Source organism: Symphalangus syndactylus, chromosome 20 (assembly GCF_028878055.3).
Source record: "Symphalangus syndactylus isolate Jambi chromosome 20, NHGRI_mSymSyn1-v2.1_pri, whole genome shotgun sequence".
Lineage (NCBI taxonomy): Eukaryota > Metazoa > Chordata > Mammalia > Primates > Hylobatidae > Symphalangus > Symphalangus syndactylus.
This window is the reverse complement of record NC_072442.2, coordinates 13815111-13837326: the sequence shown is the minus strand read 5'-3', so window position 1 is coordinate 13837326 and position 22216 is coordinate 13815111. Positions and strand designations below refer to the sequence as shown.

The window sequence follows — 22216 nt, the reverse complement described above, 5'->3', positions numbered from 1 at the left end:
CCAAGTTTTGCCAACTATGAATAAAATGGTTATAAACATCTGTGTGCAGGTTTTTGTGTGGACATGAGTTTTCAACTCATTTGGGTAAATGTCCTGTCTTTTAAAAATATGTTTTTCTCTCTTGTTTTTTTTAAAACTTTCCTCCTCAGTTTTGCTCTATTTTTCTAAAAGATTTCCTTAGCTTTTTTCTTGACTCTACTGAGTTTTAAATTTCTGCTATTATGGTTTTTCATTTCTAAGAAGTATTTTGGTTAATTTGTTTTCTGAACGTTCCTTTTTTATAGCATCTTGTTCATGTTCCACACAAGCAAAACTTTGGTCTCTTAGAGGATATTATGTTATTTATTTATTTTCTCCAATTGCATGGTGTCTGATTGCCCCAAGTTGCTCTTTCTTTTATCTTTTGTCTTTACCTTTCATGTCAGAGGCTTCTAGATGTCTGTTGAACCTCAGGTGATTCTAATGCACCTAATAGGCTGAGAAGCAGTGCTAGAGAGTTTCCTAACCTCTCCGAAGCTTAATCATCCCAACAGAGATCCCACCAAGAAAAGTGACACAGTTCAGTATTTTTCCCCAGAACTAGAGCTTTTCTCTACCAATTAGAGGCCTAGCACTTTCCCTGAATGAAATGTCATATGACAGTAGCCTTAGAAGTGGTTTCATAAATTATTTTGTGCGTGGTTCACTCCCCTGGTATGTTTATTCGTACCCATCTTACATTCTTCTGCCTGTGCCAATACTTCTTTGTCCCTGTTTAAGTTGGAGAGAAGCCTGACACTGGCCATCAGGAACATGATGCTGACCTTGGCGGTCCTCACCTGCTGGGCAGACATAGTTGAGGCCAACATCCTGCACCCAGAGTAGAAATTATAGTCCACTTGTCGAGGCATGCAGCAGGCCGGAAAGGCCCCTGTCCAAGGCCAAAACATCTTACCATTGTATTGCGGCTGCAAACAGGAAGGGGTGTATGCCTGTAGAAGTGCTGAGGATATGTAAAGGGAAGCCAGGGCCTGCGGTGTTGACACGGGGCAAGTCAACTCACATTAGAAAGGAACCATATTTTCTTTTCTAATAAATATATATATTTCAACAATAAAGTTGTGTATCTTAATACATGTGATTAATCTTTAGTTATTCAAAACAGTTTTACAAAATAGGGTGCATATGCAAAGAGATTTGGCATAGAGAAGGAGGAGAAATAATAACAATGATTTCCAAGTAGTAGAATTTTACTATGTGTCACGAACTTTACACATACCTCTTTTAAATATTAACCTTCTGAGGTGCATTTTATTATAGTTTTTTTATAAGTGAGCAAACAGTGATTTGGAAAGTTAAGAAATTTCCCCAATGTCACCCAGCTCCAACATAACACAGGCAATAAGTTTGAGAATCAGCATTCAAGGCCAGGTCTGTTGATGACTCTGCTGCCCACAGTCATAACCATTATACCACACTGCCTACACAGTAGACACTCAGTCACTTTTGAATGAATGTTCTAGCAGGACCCTATTATTAACTTAGATGCAATAGCACCCAGATTTGGACACACCAACCATCCCATTAGAATCCCCTGTATCAGTTAGCTATTGTCAGAGTAATGCTATGAAACAAACCACTCCTAGTCTTAGTGGCTTAAAATAACTCATTTATTCTCAGGAATCTGCAGGTAATGTGGCTCTGTTTCAGGCTGTGGTAGCTGGAAGTCAGCTGAACTAGGCCGGGCTGGGTTGCGTGGGTCTCTTTTAAGCTACAGATCTGCATAAACTTGGCTCCTTTCTTAGCTACTTTGCATGTAAGCTAATTCTGAGACGCAGCTTGAAGGGGCAGTAGCCAATGGGGGGAAGGTCTTTTTGTAGCAATGACAGACATGTCAGAGGGCACACTTAACTGCACAAACCATTTCACACCCTTGTTAGTGTTATGTCTGCCACCATCCCACTGCCCAAAACAAGTCATCTGGTTGAGTCCAAAGTCAAGGCATGGGGCTGCAAAGTCATGTGGCAGAGAGCATAAATTTGGGGTGGTAGTGAAGAATTGATGCTAGTAATTCAACCTACTACACCTGCCCAGACCTAACATATGCCTGCACAGTGTGCCTGTAAATAAATGTTTACAGGGAAGCAAAGTGATGAGGTCTAACATATTTCCTATGTCTATTTCATGAAGATCATCATTGCTGCTGCATAGAGAATGGATTGAAGAAACAGGGAGGGAAGCTGAGATGCCAGCTGGGAGCCTGGTGCTGGGTGAGAGATAACAGCGGCCTAGATGTGGGTGGTGACAATAGAGATGGAAGGCTCTAGACCCATAAGCACCACACACAGCTTATGGAGTTACTATCACTGCTTTAAAGTTACTATCGTTATTTTAAAAAATACTGTAGTCTAGTCTACCAACTATACTATAAATTCCATATTTTTACAATGTATTTATAATTCTTTACAATGTACATGTGAGGTAGACAGTACAAAAAATCAAAGCAAATATGGAAAGGACTGTTAGAATTTATTTAATTGACCCTGGGCCTAAAAAATGTCGACACATTATAATTCTCTTGATGGGGACAGATTTGGCATTTTTCTATACTTAAAAAAATGATCCTTTGGGAGGCCAAGGTGGTAGGATTACTTGAGCCCAGGAGTTCAAGACCAGCCTGGACAACATAGCAAGACCCTGTTTCTACGAAAAATAAATAAATAAATAAAAATAATTAGCTGGGCGTGGTAGTGCACGCCTGTGGATCCAGCTATTTGAGAAGCTGAGGCAGGAAGATCATTGGAACCCAGGAGGATGAGGCTGCAGTGAGCTATGCTTGTGCCACTGCACTCCAGCCTGGGTGACAGAGCGAGACCCTCTCTCAAAAAACAAAAACAAAACAAAGTTCTCTTGTCTCTAAAGTTTCTTTAGTTCAGTGTGATGACATTTAGAACTCTAGAATGTTGGGTTTGTCATTTGTCAATGACACTTAAATATCTGTGTAATGGGACAGTTCCTTCCAAAAAAAAAAAAAAAAAAAAAAGGGAAACTCACCCAAACAAAAAGTTGTGTTTGGGTGTTGTGAATATGGGTGGTGGTAGCATTATTCCTTTATAGGCTTTTAAATGTTATCAGATAGGTAACACAACAGGTCCTCAAATAACATTGTTTCCTTCAACGTTGTTTCATTACAACGTTGATGAGAAAAAAAATTGATTCCAGCCCTGGGCCACTGTCTGTGTGGAGTTTGCATGTTCTTTCCATGTCTGCGTGGGTTTTCTCTGGGAACTTCGGTTTCTTCCCACATCCCAAAGCTGTGCACAGTATGTTCATTGGTGTGTCTGAATTGTCCCCGTGTGAGTGCGTGTGGGTGGGTGTGTGAGAGTGTGCCCTGCGATGGAATGGTGTCTTCTCCAGGGCTGGTTTCTGCCTGGTGCCCTGAGGTGCTGGGACACGCTCCAGCCACCATGGCCCTGAACTAGAATAAGTGGGTAAATATTAATAACTATCTTACTTGTTTTAATTAATCTTTCTTAAATACATGTGTAGCCTTCAACGTTTGATATTAGAAATGTTTTGGGTCCTTATTTAGAAGTTTGGTGATGTTTTGTGACCAGAAATATGCCATAGGAACTCACCTCTTGTGTATATCAATTAGCTTATGGTAAAATTGGTTCATTCTGGACCATTTGGCTTAAAGTCGCAGTTTCCAAGAATTTATCAGCAATAATGTTGTGAGGACTTACTGTACCGCTTTCCTAGGCCACAACATCTGATGAATGCCTTCAAGTTATACATCAATTAAAATAAAAGTACGGAAATAGTTTTAGGTGCAGCAGCACCCTCTCTCTCCACCTCCAGTAGATTCTCTGGAATCGCTGGCAACTTCTTGAATAATTAACCCTGGTGGCCTTGAGCTCTTTCCCCTGATCTTAGTTGTCCCTGGTTCCACCTTCTGCTCTGCCACCTTGTGGATTTATTGGGAATTGCGTCTTCTACTGGGAGCCTTGCTGACTCACCTAGTTACCCCGCTGGGGCTTTTCCTGAGAACCGGGATGGGGTTTAGAAGAGAATTCTCACCGCCAGAGTGACACTCACGATAAGACACTTTGCTCTTTAGATCTTTCTATATTCCTCCCCCTCTCTCTTCTTTTGGGACAACATCCAGAGGCCAAGCTGAAGGGCATTTGATGGTCTTGCCAGTATCACACCTGAACGGCCCTCCCCGCCTGAGACCTTGCAGCAGCCTCCCAGGGTGTGATACAGGCTCCGACTCTCTCCAGTCTCACCACCCCAGTCCACCAGAGGTTTCCTTATGCTTTAAAAAATTATAAAAATAATACAAGCTTGCTTAGAGCTTACCAGTGAAGGAGACGGATATTTTAAAAGTAAACAAATAAATGCAATATGTATAAATTATGGTGAGTGCTGTGAGATGGAGAGAGTAGCGGTGGTGGTGGGGGCAGGGGACTTTTTATTAAGAAGGCTGGTAAGGGCAGGCTTTCCTGAGTAGGAGAAATTCAAATTGAAACCTGAAGGATGAGATAGATCCAGTCATTAAAAGAGGGAGAAAAAGTACATGCAAAGGTCCTGAGGCGGGAGTGGTCTTGTTAAGCTGAAAGTGAGTGAGTGTGGCCAGATGGCAATGAGCAGGAGCGGAGTGGTTGGAGTAAGGTTGGAAAGGGCAGTAGGCACAAAAAACACAGGGTCCTGTCGTGCTTGGTAGGGATTTTAATTTTATTCTGACTCTCGTGGGAAGCTGAGGAAAAAATCTTATGTAGGGAAATGATGAGGTCTAACTGATACTTTGTTTCATCCTTGCTGCTGTCTGGAGAATGGATTGAAGTGAACAGGGAGGGAAACTAGAATCCCATTTGGGAGCCTGGTGCCAGAAGCTGGGTGAGGGAAGCAGTGGCCTAGACTTGGGTGGTGGCATTAGAGATGGAAGGATCCAGATCCATGTTGTCTAATATGGTAGCACTAGCCACATGTGGCTGCCGAGCACTTGAAATGTGTAAGTGTAAAATCTACACCAGATCTTGAAGGTTTAGTACAAAAAAAGGATATAAAATCTCTCATTGATAACTTGTTTATATTGATTATGTGTTAAAATAATAATATTTTGGATATTTCATCATGTTAAAATATATTAAAATATTTAACCTTTTTACTTAAAAAAAGTGGCTACTGAGAATTTAAATTACATATGTTGTTTGCATCTGTGGCTCTCTTTATGTTTTTATTGGACGGTGCTGATATAGACAAAAGTTGCAAAATTTAAAAAAATACTTTTTTTTGGAGACAGGATCTTGTTCTGTTGTCCAGACTTGAGTGTAGTGGCATAATCATAGCTCGCTGCAAGCTTGAACTCCTGGGCTCAAGTGATCCTCTGGCCTCGGAATCCCAGTGTTAAGATTATAGGTGCGAACCACTATGCCTGGCCAAAAAATACTTTTATTGTAAATTTACATTGGACACATTAGAAATTTATAGCTAAGTATAGATTTTGTTTCTGGCCCACAGAAGATATTTATTTGATATAATAAAACAAAATAGTGTTCTATCCAACCACAAAGAGTAAAAGGAGTGAAAAATTTGAATATACACATGCAAAACTCAAGCTGTTTAACGTGACAATTTTTCTTTTTCCTTTTTTTTTTAAATAATGCTACTAGCTGCATGTGTTGGCTCACATCTGTAATTCAAGCATTTTTGGAGGCCAAGGTAGGAGAATTGCTTGAGCTCAAGAGTTTGAGACCAGCCTGGGCAATATGGCAAAACCTATCTGTACAAAAATATACAAAAATTAGCTGGGCATGGTGGCACATACCTGTAGTCCCAGCTACTAGTGAGGCTGAGGTAGGAAGATCACTTGAGCCTGGGAGGTTGAGGCTGTACTGAGCCAAGTTCGTGCACTCCAGCCTCGGTGACGGAGACCCTGTTTCAAAAACAGAAAAATGCTTCTAAAATTCCTTAGTTATTGAAAATTATGTGAAAACAGAAGGATGTTAATAGCAGCAGAGTGCATGAAATCAAATATCGAATTTTGAGCAAATGGGCCAGGTGCAGTAATTCTTTCTTGCCTGTAATTCCAGCACTTTGGGAGGCTGAAGCAGGAGGATCACTTGAGCCTGCGAGTTTGAGACCAGCCTGGCTAACATAGTGAGCCTCTATCTCCGCAAAAAAAGAAAAAAAATCAGCTGGGCATGGAGATGCACACTTGTAGTCCCAGATACTCAGGAGGTTGAGATGGGAGATCGTGAGCACAGGAGGTTGAGGCTGTAGTGGGCTGTGATTGCACCACTGCACTTCTATCTGGGCAACAGAATGAGACCCTGTCTCAAAAAAAAAATATATATATATATGTATATATATACGTATATATATTTGAGGAAATGAACATGTGAGACAACTTTGCTAACATTGCATGATTTTTTTTTTCATGTTTACAATCTGCTCAAAGTATCTTTATGCTGACTGTGTGGGCAGCACATTCAGGTTTACTATCAGTTACACATTAGCATAAATTTGGAGAAATACACATAGGGTATTGTTTTCTTTCGAGCTGGCAAAGTGACCACAGAAACATCAGATCATCTCTCTGAATACAGAATTTTATCCAAATAAATGTCACATGCCTTCCAGACATATTTTAATCGTGTATTTAATTTCTTAGGCTGAGAGCAGTGTCTCATGCCAGTAATCCCAGAACTTTGGGAGGCTGAGGCAGGAGGATCACTTGAGCCCAGGAGTTTGAAACCAACCTGGTCAAAATAGCGAGACCCTGTGTCTACAAAATAAAAAAATAAAAAAGTTAATTGAGTGTTATGGTGCGTGCCTGTAGTCCCAGCTACTCGGGAGGCTGAGGTGAGAGGATCGCTTGAGTCTGGGAGTTAGAGGCTGCAGTGAACCTCTGCACGCCAGCCTGAAGTGAGACCCACAGTGAGATCCCCATCTCAAAACCAAACGAAACCAAACCAAGCCAAACCAAACCAAAACAAAACAAGAAACTTTCTTCATGTGATATTTATAGATGATTTGAATTTGAAATGACTTCAGCTTCTTAAACTTTTGTTGTCTTTATAAAAATACCCTTGAATCTGGAGCATGGCTGGTTCCAGTCTTATGACAGCATGTTTCGTGAGGCCCTGTAAAAGATGAGGAGTTGTCGCTGAGGTTATGGGGCTTACTGGGAAGAGCACATGTTCTAGGTTTGAAGACAAAAGGCGTAGGCTCTACCTTGGCATCCATAATGTGTGAACTTGAACTTGATTTCACATCTTTGAATCTCACTTTTCTTACTTGTAAAATGGAAGTGGACGATGAATAGTACTAGCTGCCATGAAGGTCATAGCTTTCCCCTCATCCTTTATCACACCCCACAAGGTAGGTGCTCTTATCCCATTTTGACAGGGGAGGAGACTGAAGTTCAGAAAGGGTAAGTCACTTACCTAAGGCTACATTGCTAGAAAAAATTGAAGCTAGGATTTGAACTCTGTTTTTCTGTCTCTAAAGTCAGCTGAAAATTGTTTTTCCCCACTCGTGATGCCCCTTGCTAATTTCCCTGCCTACCTCTGAGATTATTGGGAAGATCAAATTAGACTGGTGAATGGGCTTTAGAAAAATGTCATAAAAGATACAAACGTGTAATAGATCATGAATTCTCAATGAAACAGGAGCATAAACGGAAGCTCCAGAGAAACACTCACAAACGTCTGTCTGGTGCTTATCTGTCTGTTTAAATGAAGTGAATATCACATGTTGCTTTTTCAGATTCAAGCTCTGGAAGTCATATTACAGAGGAACAATTTCCTTCCTCAGGATGAAAATTTATGGGAATTCGGAGGAAAATATTTCAGTGGTCATTACTAAAACGCTCAGAGTCAGATACATGCAGCATCATACCGTAAGTCCTGTTAGTCAAAGCATAAACAAGCGCAGGGCCTGGCGTGGCTTCCTTCAAGTTGGCTGACTCAGTCTGGGAGGATTCACTCAGCAAGAGGCAGAGGAACCAAGGCAGGATGAAGACATTGCCTGTGCTCGTGCTGTCTCTTACCTTACTGACTGTCTTCTCAGGTGAGCACTGACTCCAAAAACAGCCTATTTCTATGCTGACATGATAAATAATAGTCTATTTGATATTTAATTTTTAAATTTTAAATAATATATAGTGTATATAGATATTTCAATGCTCTTTCTTTTCTTATTTTTCCATAAGAGCAGGCTTCCAGAATTTTTATCATTAAAGATACGTTATATTTTTTAAAAAAATCTTTAAATGTATTTGAGCACTAATTCTCAAAAATGCTGATAAATCTCCAGCTTCTGATAGCTTATTTTAGGGTTTATATGAGATCACCAAAATTTGATATATTTTTATTATGATAATATATTTTAGAATTTGCAAGTAATTATCAAAGCACTTTTATACTATCTTCTTTGAGGGGTTGTGATGATCAAGTTTAACATAATATTGTTATCACTGGGTATCTTCCAGTAATGACTTTAAACTTGATTTAGCATATTGAGGATTAAAAAAACTTCCACGAAAGCAAACCTAAGAGACACAGACCAGTGAACTGAAGATCCATTAAATTAATACCCACTTTTAAAGAGATGGACCATTGCAATCAGTAAATATGTTTAAGTTGTGCAGCTTTTGCTCTGAGTTAATCGTGTTAGAAACAATTCAGAATTCCTTCCTGAGCCCTCTGGAATGCTGGGTCCTTTGGGACAGGTCCCAGGGAAAGAACTTTCATGTTTTAACCAAAATCGAACTTGCAAATCTTTTGCCTTGGACTGTTGGGATGGCTCATGAACTCCTGAGCCTGAGTGTCCTTAAGGCACCTTCCTGACTTTTCCAGAGACCTCCCCGATTTTGACGGAGAAGCAGGCCAAACAGCTTCTAAGATCTCGGCGACAGGATAGACCAAGCAAACCCGGATTCCCCGATGAGCCAATGCGGGTGAGTGCTTGGCTCTGGCAGTTTTAAAGAAAATGTGATCATTTGAATGCCATTTACTATGAAACTAGGTGTTGGTCCCAGCATGGGCTGCTAGTTAGAGGTTCGGTTAGAGTTTCAGGTATAAGATACTTGCAATCTCAATCTTTTACCTATGCGTTTTCTCCTTTGGAGGTGCCAGCCCAACTCACCTGTTGTGAACAGGGTAACTTAAAATAGAAAATAATGAGGCCAACGGTGGGAGTTCCAGAATCTGGAGAGGGCTGCTGAATGTCACCCCTGTCCTGCTTGCTGGGGAGCTGTTCCCTTTAGCCAATGCTAACCCTATCTCCTGCCTCTTCCCTTGGGCCCCGGAGCAGGCTGGACCAGCATCCTTGGTCAATGATGGTCTGTCCAGGCAGGGAGAATCTCTGCCCCAGCTGCCTGAGAGGTTCTGCTCTGATCTCATCCCTCTGATTTTGGTCTTTGGCCGTACTTCTGCACTGTGGGGTCATGATGTCCACCTGCCTAGTCTTTCTGAACCAGGCTTCCTCTGTGAGTAGATGTTACTAGACCCTGCTATGCTGGCCCCGGACCCAATTCAGGCCTGGCTTGGTTCCTCCTGTTGCTAAAATGATACTGACTTTGGTGGCATTTTAGCCCCACCCAGTGAAGGGAAGTAGCAGTGACCCAGCAAAGTTAGAATGTCTGGGAAGCTGTGTCTCTCAGGCTGGTCTCCCATCCTGGCCCCTTCATCTGGGCGCCATGCTTATCCTGTCTTCCCTGAATCTCCATGTTGAGGCTCAGAAGGAGCTGCAGTAGCATTTACCTTCATTCACTGCAAAATCTCGTGCATAATTAGATTATTTCATTTAAAGGCTCTTATTAAGATACAGTATTGCTCAGTGATGAAGAGTGCTGACTCTGGGGTCAGACTGGGTTTGAATCTCCCTGTTTTCTAACTGGGTAAGTTTGGGGAAGTTTCTTCACATTTCTGCAGCTCAGTACTCTCATCTATAAAATGGGGATAATAAATGCTATTGCTGATATTACTATAATATTATTATTATAAATAATAATGTAAAATAATTATTTTATGATGATAAAATAAAGCACTTCTTAGGAAAGCACTTAGAAAGTGCTCCGCAAATGGTTAAGTACTCCTCTGAGTATTAAGTACCTGGTACCTGCTAGGTGCTGGGGCTGTAGGTTTCTGCTCAAAGTCTGTGGTGGAGACAGAAGTAAGCAAATGGCTGCTATGCAGTATGATTGAAGAACAGATGACTTCAGGCTCTTAGGGATAGATGTGGCTTTTAATTTTTTTTTTTTTTGTAGTATAAGAGGTATCTTGGGTTTTATCTTGTATCTAGTAGAGAACAACTGAAGGATTTTTCAAGTGGGGGAGTACAGATCTGGTTGTTAGAGAGTTTGAGACCATGAGAGGGGAAGAGGAACCCTGAAAGGGCTGAGAAGGAATGCAGAGATAGAGAAGCTAAGAGAGTGGGGGTGGCAGAGCAAGGAGGATAGGCATAGGAGGGGGTGGGGTGAAGGAGGGGCAGCATGTGCACAACCGTGATGGGGAGGAGGATGCCTGGAGGGAGGGATCTTGTTGGTGGCCGGGGGCGGGGGTGTGCGGGGGGTGGGGGCTCTGGCTGGCCCCCTGTGATTTTGGCATGATGCCTGGAGGGGCCGTTCTGCAGCTCTTCCTCAGGGACCCGGCAGGGGCTGGGGGAGCTGGTTGAAGAGTCCTCAAAGCGGTGGCTCCTGCTCAAGGTGCTCGAGAGGCAGCTCTAATGACTCCCACATCTGCCCCCTGACATTTTCTGTGCCAGCATCTGCACCTGGCTCTTTTGAACTCTGTCTGTGGAATAACAGTCTTTGTCCTAACTGAGGCATTATAGATGTGGGTGAACAGGTGGGTTTGAACTGTTGCAGCCCATTGTTGCAACTGTTGTTGCCAGGCTAGACTCTGGCCCTAAAACTCTGTTTTGTGTGGTCCTTCCCCTGCTCAAAAACTTATGAAAGCTCCTCCTCTGTTTGCCTTTTCCCACTTGTGGTCATCAGCTCCCTTAATCCTTGACAGCCCTCTGCTTGCTTCCAACTATGCAATTTTACTGAATATCTGGCTTTTTCTGGTTTGTTTTGCTCATCTTTTATAGGCTTGACCACCACCTGCTCCTCTTAACTGCCTCGAACCTACCTGATTAGTTTCCATGTAACTCCTTCTTGCCTCAGAACCTATTGCTGAGCCACCATCCCATCCTCTATGTCCCTCTCAGAGACACTTCATCCAATGTCCAGAATCCTCAGGCATTCAGTCCAGTTTGGAAAAGTGGTCATATGTTTTACGATTGAAATGTGAAACAAACATGCAGTCAATCATTGGGTGGCTAGTCTGCACCAGTAGTTCTCATCCATGGGTGATTATGCCCCCTCATCCCCAGGGACATTTGACAATATCTGAAGACATTTTTGGTTGTTACACCTGTGTGGGGCATTGCTTTTGGTACCCAGTGGGTACAGACCAGGGATGCTGCTAAACACCCCACACAGGGCACAGGGCAGCCTCCACAACCCGGAATTATCTGGCCCAAAATGTCAATAGTGCCAAAGGAGAGGAACCCAGTCTACACACTGCCAAGTAAATTTTTTCTTGTTTACTCTCTGTCACGCTGTGTGTGTCTCTGTCTCTCTCTATAATTGCATTCACTTGAACACACACAGAATTGGCTGAATTAACAAATAGTTTCTGGTATCATATTTTTTCTAGAAATGTGTTTCTTTGGTTACATTCTGGAACCACCTGGGGAATTTAAATTCTGATGCCTGGGTCCCGCTCCCAGAGGGGTGGCCTGGGGTGGGACCTGGGTATGGGGGATGGGGCCAAAGCCCCAGTGATGCCAACCTGCAGCTGAGGCTGAGAACCACTGGGCTAGGCCATCTGGGAGAAATCAGCCACGTGTGTACCAGCTCCTGTGGTCTAGTTGGGAACATAAAAGCATTTAGAAAGCTGTTAAATGTTGAACTGAGTGGTATGGAGAGTATCTTAGTTGTTTAGACAAAAAGAGAGGGTCAAGTGGTGGGTGCTGATCAAGATGTGCACTTAATTAGATTTTATATTGACTGTGCCCTACTAAGCACCAGGGACTGAGGATGAAAGATAAACCAGACATTCTTCCTTACCCAAGGTGCCCATTGTGTGGAGGTGGAGCCAGAGTGCTCCAGCCTGATTTGGGCTCACTAACGAGGTTATCTGGTACAATGGACTGTGGCTCTGCAAAAAGAGAGTCTCGAGCTCTAACTGGAAGGAAAGGGGAGGCTGGGAAGGCTTCCCAGAGGAGGTGCCCACCCAGCTGTGGCTTGAAGGATGACCAGGAGTTCTCAGTGCAGGGGGTAGGGATGAGGCAGGAAGAATATTCCACCCAGTGCATTTCCACTCCATATTCTGCTGCTAACTAGTTGTGGACTTTGGGTAAGTCACTCCCTCTTTTGGAAGCCTAGTTTTTTTTTTTTTTTTTTTTTGAGACGGAGTCTCGCTCTGTCGTCCAGGCTGGAGTGCAGTGGCGCAGTCTCGGCTCACTGCAAGCTCCGCCTCCCGGGTTCACGCCATTCTCCTGCCTCAGCCTCTCCGAGTAGCTGGGACTACAGGCGCCCGCCACCACGTCCGGCTAATTTTTTTTTTGTATTTTTAGTAGAGACGGGGTTTCACCGTGGTCTCGATCTCCTGACCTCGTGATCCGCCCGCCTTGGCCTCCCAAAGTGCTGTGATTACAAGCGTGAGCCACCGCGCCCGGCCGGAAGCCTAGTTTTTTGATCTATGAAATTCAGAGTTTGGCTGGAATCTGGCCTAGATTCCAGAATGTCTAATTCCAGGTCTCATATTGTAGGGCTCTGGATAGAACCTTGGGGCTGACACAGGTTTCCTGGTGCCAGTCTGCAATGTGACAGAAGAGCCAGAGGCAGCAGGATACCAACCCGAGTGAGGAGTCAGGCAGTTTATTCTGAGGCCCCTGGAGGGGTATCCCTAGAAACCACAGGCCTCCTCACCTCATGCTGGCCCTGTTGCTGGGAGTACTCCACATCCTTGACTTACTATTTGACCCACTCACGCCTCTTGGGTCTCCTTGTTGAATTCTTCTTTTATGGATTTACTGAAAGCAAAATTAATAATGCTAGTCAGTGGCACGTAAAAAGAGGTAATTTACTGCATTTAACTGTGACTGTCAAAATGATCCTGGCCCTGCACTCCCAGTTGGAGCATAAGAGGCAGTGGCCTCAGGTTTGTCCTTGGGTGGTGAGGAGCCGATGAGGCTGGACCTCTGGCCAGGGGAGGTCAGAGGCTGGCATTAGAGCTGCCATATGGGCCCACATCTTCATAGCCTGGGAAGGAGGGAGTTCAGAGGCTAAGACCTTTGCCTCCTGGTAGCCAGCCCTTCTGGCTCTTTGCCTTTTGCCAAGACCTCCTCACCCTCCCTGTTTCTGAGTGTAGGCCAAGAACAGCTGCGCACAGATGTCCCTTTGCTTGAGAAGAGGGTGGGATGGATGCACCATGCTGTGAATTTGGCTGCCAGTATTGTGTATGTGTGTATGTGTGTGTGAATGTGTGTGAGGGGTGTGTGTGTGAGGGGTGTGTGTATGAGGGTATGTGTGAGGGTGTATATGTGTGTGAGGGGTGTGTGTGAGGGGTTTGTGTGTGTGAGGGATGTGTGAGGGGTGTGTGTATTTGAATGTGAGAATTGTATGAGGGGTATGTGTGTGAGGCGTATGTGAAGGTGTGTGTGAGGGTGCATGAGGGGTGTGGGAGAGAGATGCATGTGTGTGAGGATGTATGTGAGGGGTGTGATGGTGTGTGTGAGGGTGTGTTTGTGAAGGGTGTGTTCAAAGAGTGTGTGAGGTGGGGGTGTGTGAGGGGTGTATGTGAAGGGTCTGTGCAAGGAGTGTGAGGGTCTGTGTGAGAAGTGTGAGGGGTGTGTGAGGGATGTGTGTGAGGGATGTGTGTGAGGGATGCGTGTGTGAGGGTGTATGAGGGATGTCTGAGGGGTGTGTGTGAAGGGTCTGTGCAAGGATTGTGTGTGAGGTGAGTGAGGAGTATGTGTGAGGGGTGTGTAAGGGTGTGTGTAAGGGGTGTGAGAGGTGTGTGAAGGTGCAGGTGTGTGTGAGGGTGTATGTGTAAGGGGTGTGAGTGTATGTGTAGGGGGTGTGTGGAGGTATGTGAGGGGTCTGTGTGTGAGGTGTGTGTGTGTAGAGGGGTGTGTGTGAGGGGTGTGTGTGAGGGGTCTGTGTGAGGGGTGTGTGTGTGTGTAGAGGGGTGTGTGTGAGGGGTGTGTGTGAGGGGTCTGTGTGTGAGGGGTGTGTGTGAGTGTGTGTAGAGGGGTATGTGAGGGTGTATGTGTGAAGAGTGTGAGTGTAAGGGGTGTGAGTGAGGGTCTGTATGAGGGTGTGTGTGGGGGGGTCTGTGTGAGGGGTGTGTGTGAGGGGTCTGTGTGTGAGGGGTGTGTGTGTAGAGGGGTGTGTGTGAGGGATGTGTGTGAGGGGTCTGTGTGTGAGGGATGTGTGTGAGTGTGTGTAGAGGGGTATGTGAGGGTCTGTATGAGGGTGTGTGTGGGGGGGTCTGTGTGAGGGGTGTGTGTGAGGGGTCTGTGTGTGAGGGGTGTGTGTGAGTGTGTGTAGAGGGGTATGTGAGGGTGTATGTGTGAAGAGTGTGTGAGTGTGTAAGGGGTGTGAGGGTCTGTATGAGGGTGTGTGTGGGGGGGTCTGTGTGAGGGTGTGTGTGTGAGGGTTGTGGGGTGTGTGTGAGGGGTGTGTGTGAGGTTGTATATGTGTGAGGGTGTGAGGGGTGTGTGTGTGAGGGGTGTGTGTGGGGTGTGTGTGAGGGGTGTGTGTGAGGTTGTATATGTGTGAGGGTGTGTGTGAGGGGTGTGTGTGAGGCTGTGTATGTGTGAGGGTGTATGTGAGGGTGTGTGTGAGGGTGTATGTGAGGGTGTGTGTGTGAGGGTGTGTGTGAGGGGTGTGTGAGGGGTATGTGTGAGGCTGTGTATGTGTGAGGGTGTGTGTGAGGGGTGTGTGGGGTATGTGTGAGGCTGTGTATGTGTGAGGGTGTGTGTGAGGGGTGTGTGTGAGGGTGCATGTGTGAGGGGTGTGTGAGGGTTTGTGTGTGTGTGTGTTTTGAAAAGGCCTTACTGAGTATTTTTTCAGAAGGTCTGAGTTCCAGCCCCTTCTACTTTCGCCTTGACTTGAGGAACCGGGTTATGTGGAATGATGGCAGATGGCATCGCCAGGTTGTTGTGAGGCTGGGTTGGAAGGTCCTTGGATGCCACAGCAGAGTTGGGTTTCTGTACACAGTAGGGAGCTGTACAGGGATTTCAAGCAGGGGGATGATGCGATTAGATCTTGTTTCCAGGGGCCCTTTAGAGGTTCAGGACACAGCCTCTTAAATGCTTGCCTTTAGATGCTGTCATACCTGGGAAATAGGAAGTGACTATTGCACCTTCTTGCCATGGTACCCAGGAGACAAACAAGTGGACTTGGGCAAATGAGTAGAGTTAGTGATCATTGGAGAATGCATATGCCCTTGAGAACAGAGCCACATACCCTCACACACATCCCTCCACATTCTAAATTACCGAGGGATGACTGGTCGGGTTATTTTATTTTGCTTCTCCGTGTTAAGGGACTGTGCAAAAGAAAACACTTTCGGAGAGGGAAGAGGCCATTGATGAGGGTAAACAAATGGTGCTTTAGGGGAGGTGTTAAGAATTCAAAATGAAAACAAGTATGAAGATTTGCAGAAGTCTCTCCCCATGAAGATCTACTGAGCCATGTTTATAAACTTAACACTTGGCTTAAATATTGGCAGAGGTTGGCTTCTGTGGATTTATAGGCTTTTTGGAAACAGGTTGAGACAAGCTGTGCCCGTGCACACAAAGGGCTAGACTGTTTGACATAGATCTTGCTGATTCACTGCAAGAAGCTGTTCTTTTCTGACTTGGTGGTGGGAAGGACAAAGTGCTTTTGAGAAGATTGCTGGGTAACCCTGTACCGTAGGGAGGGCCAGTATTCAACCCAGAGGAGCACGGACATCTTGCGGGGACCCTAGATGGAGGAAGGCAAGGCCCAGAGGGGATGGAGAGGGAGATCAGAGGGAGACAGATGGCTCTGGGTAAGAGAGAAGGAGGGATTTTGAGTGTATGGAGGCAGTGTACGGAGGTAGCATATGAAGAGAAAGGTGGGAAGGTAGAACCCAAGGAGAGCAACCCACTGAAATTCCCAACAGCAGGAATAACTGATACATTTATTTTATGGTAACTCTCGACACTGAGTTTAAAGTTGCTTTCTGCTCTGTGCTGTTATTACCCATTGCTACCCGCAAACCTTGGGACAAGTCCGCTACACACAGAAACTTTGTGTTAGCAGTTCCTTGAGGGCATGGTGGATGGCAGGGGTGTGTTGTATGGGGTGGTGGGGGCTGAAAAGAGAGCAAGGGAATGGCTAGAATGTGGAAGTTGCAGGGGTAGAGAAATTGGTTATGAGAATAATTCAGAATAAACTTGACCCCACATTTTCAGAGATTTTGGAGAGTAGGGTTCTAGACTTCATAGGAATGGGATGAACCCTTTCCAAAGGCTGGAACCAATTTGCTTGGAGACATCCCTTTCGGAGGCATGTAGGTTTCAGCTGAATTGACTTTCTACTATTTATTTATTTATTTATTTATTTATTTATTTATTTATTTATTTATTTATTTATTTTTTTGAGACAGGGTCTCACTGTGTTGCCCAGGCTGGAGTGCAGTGGTGTGATCATGGCTCACTGGAGTCTTGGCCTCCTGGGCTCAAGTGATCCTCTTGACTTTCTACTTTAGACAACGTGGCCGCATCATGTTAGAGAGCTCATGGTATAATGAAGGCTCAAGATCCTGACAGAGAAAAAACATCTGTTTGGGGAGAAATTAATGAAGATCAGGCTGTGTGAAAAGGAGGGCTAGGTTTGTGTTTAGAGGGAAGAAGGTGGAAAAATATTCGGAGCTTTCCTTGAAGGTTTCCTTAGTGATGAATGTGCTTATGTTGATTTTCAGGATTGTGGTCTAAGCTCTTGCTATTCAAAATATGATCCCCAGCTGGGCTGCACGGGCCTTGCCTGGGATCCCGTCAGACATGCAGATCCAGGCTCCTCTCCACACTTCCTGAAGGCAAATCTGTGCCTCCCTAACCCCCAGGTGATCCCTGTTCACCTTCAAGTCAAGAAGTGCTATCTTGGAGAACTGCAAAGGTGGTCCATCTCTGCTCCTGGCGTCCTGGAACTGGGAACCAGTACATGTTAGTTTTGTTTTGACACAATTGATCTCTCTTCCTTCCTTCTGGGCACTTTGCTCACTTGGTTTCTACTTTCCCAGCATGCCTCGCCCAGGCTTCTCATTCCACTTGGTGGCTCCCGCTGCTAGGTTTCCTTTACTGGATTCTTGGCCTCTGACAGTTGTTTAAATGTCAGGAGGTCCCAGGGCTCTGCCCTCCATATGGCTTTAAAGCTCACCTCCCTGCTGATGGCACACACTTCTGTCTCCAGCCTGACCTCTTCCCGGTCATTTACATGACTGTCTACTCCACACCACTGTTTGTACTGGAATATTTAACAAGCATTTCAGATCTAACAGCCCCAAACAAAATTCACTGTTTTACCCTCATAATAGCTGCTGCCTTAGTGTTCCACACTGGGCTAAGGAGACCACCTCCAAATCCAGAACCTGACTACTTCTCACCCTCCACTGCCACCTCCACCACAATTATCTATAGAGTGGATTAAGCAATAATCTCGTAATGGTCTCCCTACTTCCTGTCTTGCTCTCAATGGAGCAGTCAGAGTCATTTTTTAAAGTGTAAACAAGATCCTGACCCTCTCCTGCTCAAAACCTGCCAATGACTTCCTGTCTTACTCTGAATAAAATTCACAGTCCTGGTCAGGTGGGATGGCGTGCACCTGTAGTTCCAGCTACTCAGGAGAGGCTGAGGTGGGAGATCGATTGAGCCCAGGAGTTCAAGGCTGAAGTGAGCTATGATTGCTGCACTCCAACCTGGGTAACAGAGTAAAATTCTGCCTTCCTAGGACTCACACCCAAAACAATACTATATGCAGTATTTATATAGGTACATCGATATGCATGTAAATTTCTAAAAGAAGGTCTAGAGAGGTAATCAGTTGACATTTAACTGTATCATCTCATTTAGGAGACTAGGATTAAAGGTAGTGGTTTGATGTTTGAATTGTATACTAGAGTAATTACTTGTATAATTAAAAATATTTAAACCTTTCACATGTACTATTGAAAAATTGGAAACCAAGAAGGAGTCAAAAGAATAAAAGAAAATCAACTGTAGACCAGGCGTGGTGGCTCACGCCTGCAATCCCAGCACTTTGGGAGGCTGAGGCGGCCGGATCATGAGGTCAGGAGATCAAGACCATCCTGGCTAACACAGTGAAACCTCGTCTCTACTAAAAATACAAAAAATTAGACAGGTGTGGTGGCGGGTACCTGTAGTCCCAGCTACTTGGGAGGCTGAGGCAGGAGAATGGCATGAACCTGGGAGGCGGAGCTTGCAGTGAGCCGAGATCATGCCACTGCACTCCAGCCTGGGTGACAGAGTGAGACTCTGTCTCAAAAAAAAAAAAAAAAGTAAAATCAACTGTAGTCCTGTCCCTTCTCCCCAAAGAGAGGCATTTAAAAAATGTATTTCTTTTTAGTCTTCGTATATATTTAAAAAGTATCTACAATTTCCTGTTTTTCCCGTAATATTAACATACACATGTCCTCATATTATTATAATCTATTTGTAACCATGATTATCCTCTTTTGTTAGATAGTTGGATCATTTCCAATATCTTTCTGTTATAAACACTCAGAACGTTTTTGTGCATAAAGTACTTTTAATATTTTAAGTTATTTTCTATGGGTATATTCCTAGAAAATGAATTACTAGGTCCAAGAATCAGAATATTTTTAAAGCTTTTAGTATACATTGTTGAATTGCTTTCCAAAAGACTTTAAACAATTCATGTTATTTTTAATATTCAATGTCACCGTCTTCTGAGAGAGTATTCTAGTAGAGGTTTTAAGGTAGAGATATGATGGGAACATGATTATGGTATCTTGAATTGGAGACCAGTGGGCTGTTGCTGGGGCAGGAGTGGGTGCAGGGAGGGAGGAGCAGGGATAAAAAATGACGTGTAGGGTTTTGTATAGGCAACTTAGTGCCATTCATTGGCATTGGAAATCCATGAGTAGAAACAATGTATGTGGGATGATGGTGTGTTGCAAGTTCTCTTCCCATGGCACCTGCGTTTGTAGTTGTATCTTCTGCTCTTGTTTACCTGGTTAACTCTTATTCATCCCCAAAAACTCACCTTAAATGATGTCGTTTTTGAGAGGGCTTCCTGGTGCCTCCCCCTAGTAAATCAGAACATCCCGCTAGCATAGCGATTGCAGCGCAAGGTTGCTATTTTTGACTCTTTTATGTCTCTCTACCAGACTGTTCTAAATTACTTGAGGAGATGGACTAGTTGTTTTACTTCTGGGTCCCCACCACCAAGCACCATACAGTATTGGCATTTACTAAATGATTGTTACTTCTTCCATTCCCTCCTTTGCTTCTCTCCAGGGTAGAAATTTTGTGGGATATAGCTCTGCTATAAAACCTGGAGGTTATTCCAAAGAAATATTTTCTATCGCCTCACTTAGACTCATTAAATTTCTCTTAATCTACTCAAATTTTAGGGAAGAGGTTGTTTGTCAATTGCTCAGGTGAACTGTGGAAATTCTTTAAAAAGATGACATTCAAGCTTAGATTATTTGTTTTGTGATTATATTTGTAAGAGCTTGTGAAACCTGGGAATACACTTTCCTTGGAAGTGTTCCGTTTTGGCCTGTGATCCTTTAAGGAATGTTCTTGTTGGGCAAATATAAATCATTTTAGCTTTATTGTAAGTAGTCTTTGTAAAATATACTTTCATGTTTAGCTCCTTGACAAATGTATGTAGTAACTCCATTACCCTTTTGTTCCCCATTACCTCAAAGGCCAGTTTGGATGACCGAGGTGTAAATTGCCCACAACACTGTTCTGCCTTTCTTTAGGATGGAGCCTTCAGTATTCCAGTGCAGTTAAGTTCTGAGCCACCATTCTGTCTATGGGATTACATTGCTTGTACTAATGAGCAAAATAATTTTTCCAAATGCTGATGGATCTTTAATTCTGCAAAAATGTCACAGGAAGGATTTTGCCGTCTTGGAAAAAGGTCCTGCCTTGATAGAATAACTGTCCACTTTATGATTCTTAGCATAGGTCAAGTTCTGGTGGGTATTTAAGTTCATTATCACACCACTCCAGAGCCATAATAAAGGACTACTTTTAATTTCTGCTCTAATTACTGAGAAATAATTTACTTAAATCATTACAGTTGGCATTTGACATGGAACACAGGTACTGGTTTTTGTTTTGCTTTGATTTACACCCCCCCACTTGGAGAAAGGAATCTGAAGAAATTAAAACTCATTTTCCATATACCCCTTCTTCCTTGGTTCAGGAACATTTGAGATTATCATTAATGTTGGGCCATTTCTAACTCAGCCAATGCAATTGTTGAATTTGTGGTTTTCAGCAGATTTGCAATTTGCCATTTGATTTGACTAATGATTTCTTTTTAAGCCTTTGTGGCATATTCGTTTTCCTAACATTTTAAATAAATAGTGAAATGTCATGGAAACCAGTGCTCATTTCTTTCTTATTCTCAGTGTGTGTCTGTTTTGGTTGTTTTTCTTCAATGATCATTTCAGTTGGTGTTTAGGAATGTGAAATATATATTACTTTTTGGTGCTTTTAATGTACATTTGGCCTAGGCTGTTATAATGAGCAGATTGACACAGATATCAAGAAAATTTCCAGGGAGGATTTAGCAATATTATAGGGAAAGAACAGTTATTTCATTTATTCATTTGCTCCTTTATACATTTTTCCAGTGAGCTTTGTTGTGGTCCTACTGTGTGCCAAGCACTAAGCCACAGACCAGATATACTTTGGTCACTGCTGTAAAAAATCTGGTTGAATATTTGGCTGAGAGGGACAGAGATTAAATGAGTAAAGATGCAAATGAGTATATAATTATAAAAGGTGCTGTGTGTCAATAGTGACATTCGTTAATATCACCAGTGACGTCATTATAAAAGTCTTTAAGTATTGGGAAGTTGCCAGCCTTCTGTAGCAGATGCAAGTTTTCCAAAATCCGGTTTCCTCTGCGAAGCTCAATTTAATAAATAACGTAAATTGTTTTCCTTGAGGTGACAGGCTCACTTCATTTATTGTCAAGATGTCTGCCCAACATGCACATAAAACATGCCTAGCCAGTTCAACACCAGCAGTTGCACACATGCTTTTCCTTGTGAAAACCATTGCACTTTGTCATACAGCAGAAGTACTGCCTGCATATGCCCTTTTGGGTCGCTCTGTACTGTTTCACCAGGGCATTCTTCAGGGCAACTGGCATTTTAAGAATGTTTTATTTTTATTTTCGTACTGTAAGTGCGTGGTGGGGAAGGATACGATGACCGCTAATAGAATTGGGTACCACTGCCTGGATTCCTGCTAAGGTGCCAGTCATTTTACCTGCCACTGCCTTGTCACATCAGTGAAAATGCCAATACAGCAAGAAGACAAATAATGTGAGTATTATTCTAAAAATAGTTTGGCCTTATGGGCCCCTGAGGGGAGCACAGCTTACGCTTTGAAGAATGATGCTGTAGTCTTTTCTTCAACAAGCCTTTACGGAAAGTTTCCTGTGTACCAGTTCCTGGGAAAGATGCTCTCCTTCACAATCTTGATGTGTACTCAGATCTTTGTTATCTAATAGTAGCCGAAGTTAACAGCTAGCATTTAATGCATTCCTACTACATGCCAAGAATCATGTGCCAAGGCCCTATAGTATTGGGGTCCCAGCAGGAGACTGGGTACCTGAGGAGTGTTTAATAAAGAGACTTTTTACAAAGGCGTAGGCAGGATTAAGGTAAACCAGCAAGAAATAATAAAAGATCAGGGTTAACAACCTCTAGACCATAAAGGGGTAAGGGAGGCAGATGGTTCCCAGAGCTGGAGAGGACAGCCTCCTAGGAGCTGTGGCCTTCAGGAGAGGGATGCAGCCAGTTGCTGAGGTGAACTGTGGAAATTCTTTAAAAAGATGACATTCAAGCTGAAATGATTTCTTTTGAGATTGTATTTATGCTTGGTGTGGCTGTGACTCCTTGGTGAGGAACTAGGG

At 43.7% G+C, this 22216-nt stretch overlaps 1 protein-coding gene across 7 annotated transcripts in view; it reads left to right on the top strand.

Annotated features, from left to right (window-relative positions):
- The window catches only part of C20H17orf67 (chromosome 20 C17orf67 homolog), a 46325-nt gene that overhangs the window by 10707 nt on the left and 13402 nt on the right, over positions 1 to 22216 (top strand). For 4 of the 7 annotated variants that reach the window (XR_010117979.1, XR_010117980.1, XM_063628448.1 and 1 more), the window contains one exon: positions 7753 to 7994. Coding sequence is in view for 5 of the 7 variants with exons in the window: in XM_063628448.1 (XP_063484518.1) it covers positions 7753 to 7951 (199 nt within the window). In the remaining 2 variants the exon portion in view is untranslated. Of the gene's footprint in view, positions 1 to 7752; positions 8056 to 8843; positions 8945 to 22216 lie in introns of those variants that run through there. The other 3 variants (XM_063628451.1, XM_055258571.2, XM_063628449.1) reach the window with 2 other exon arrangements.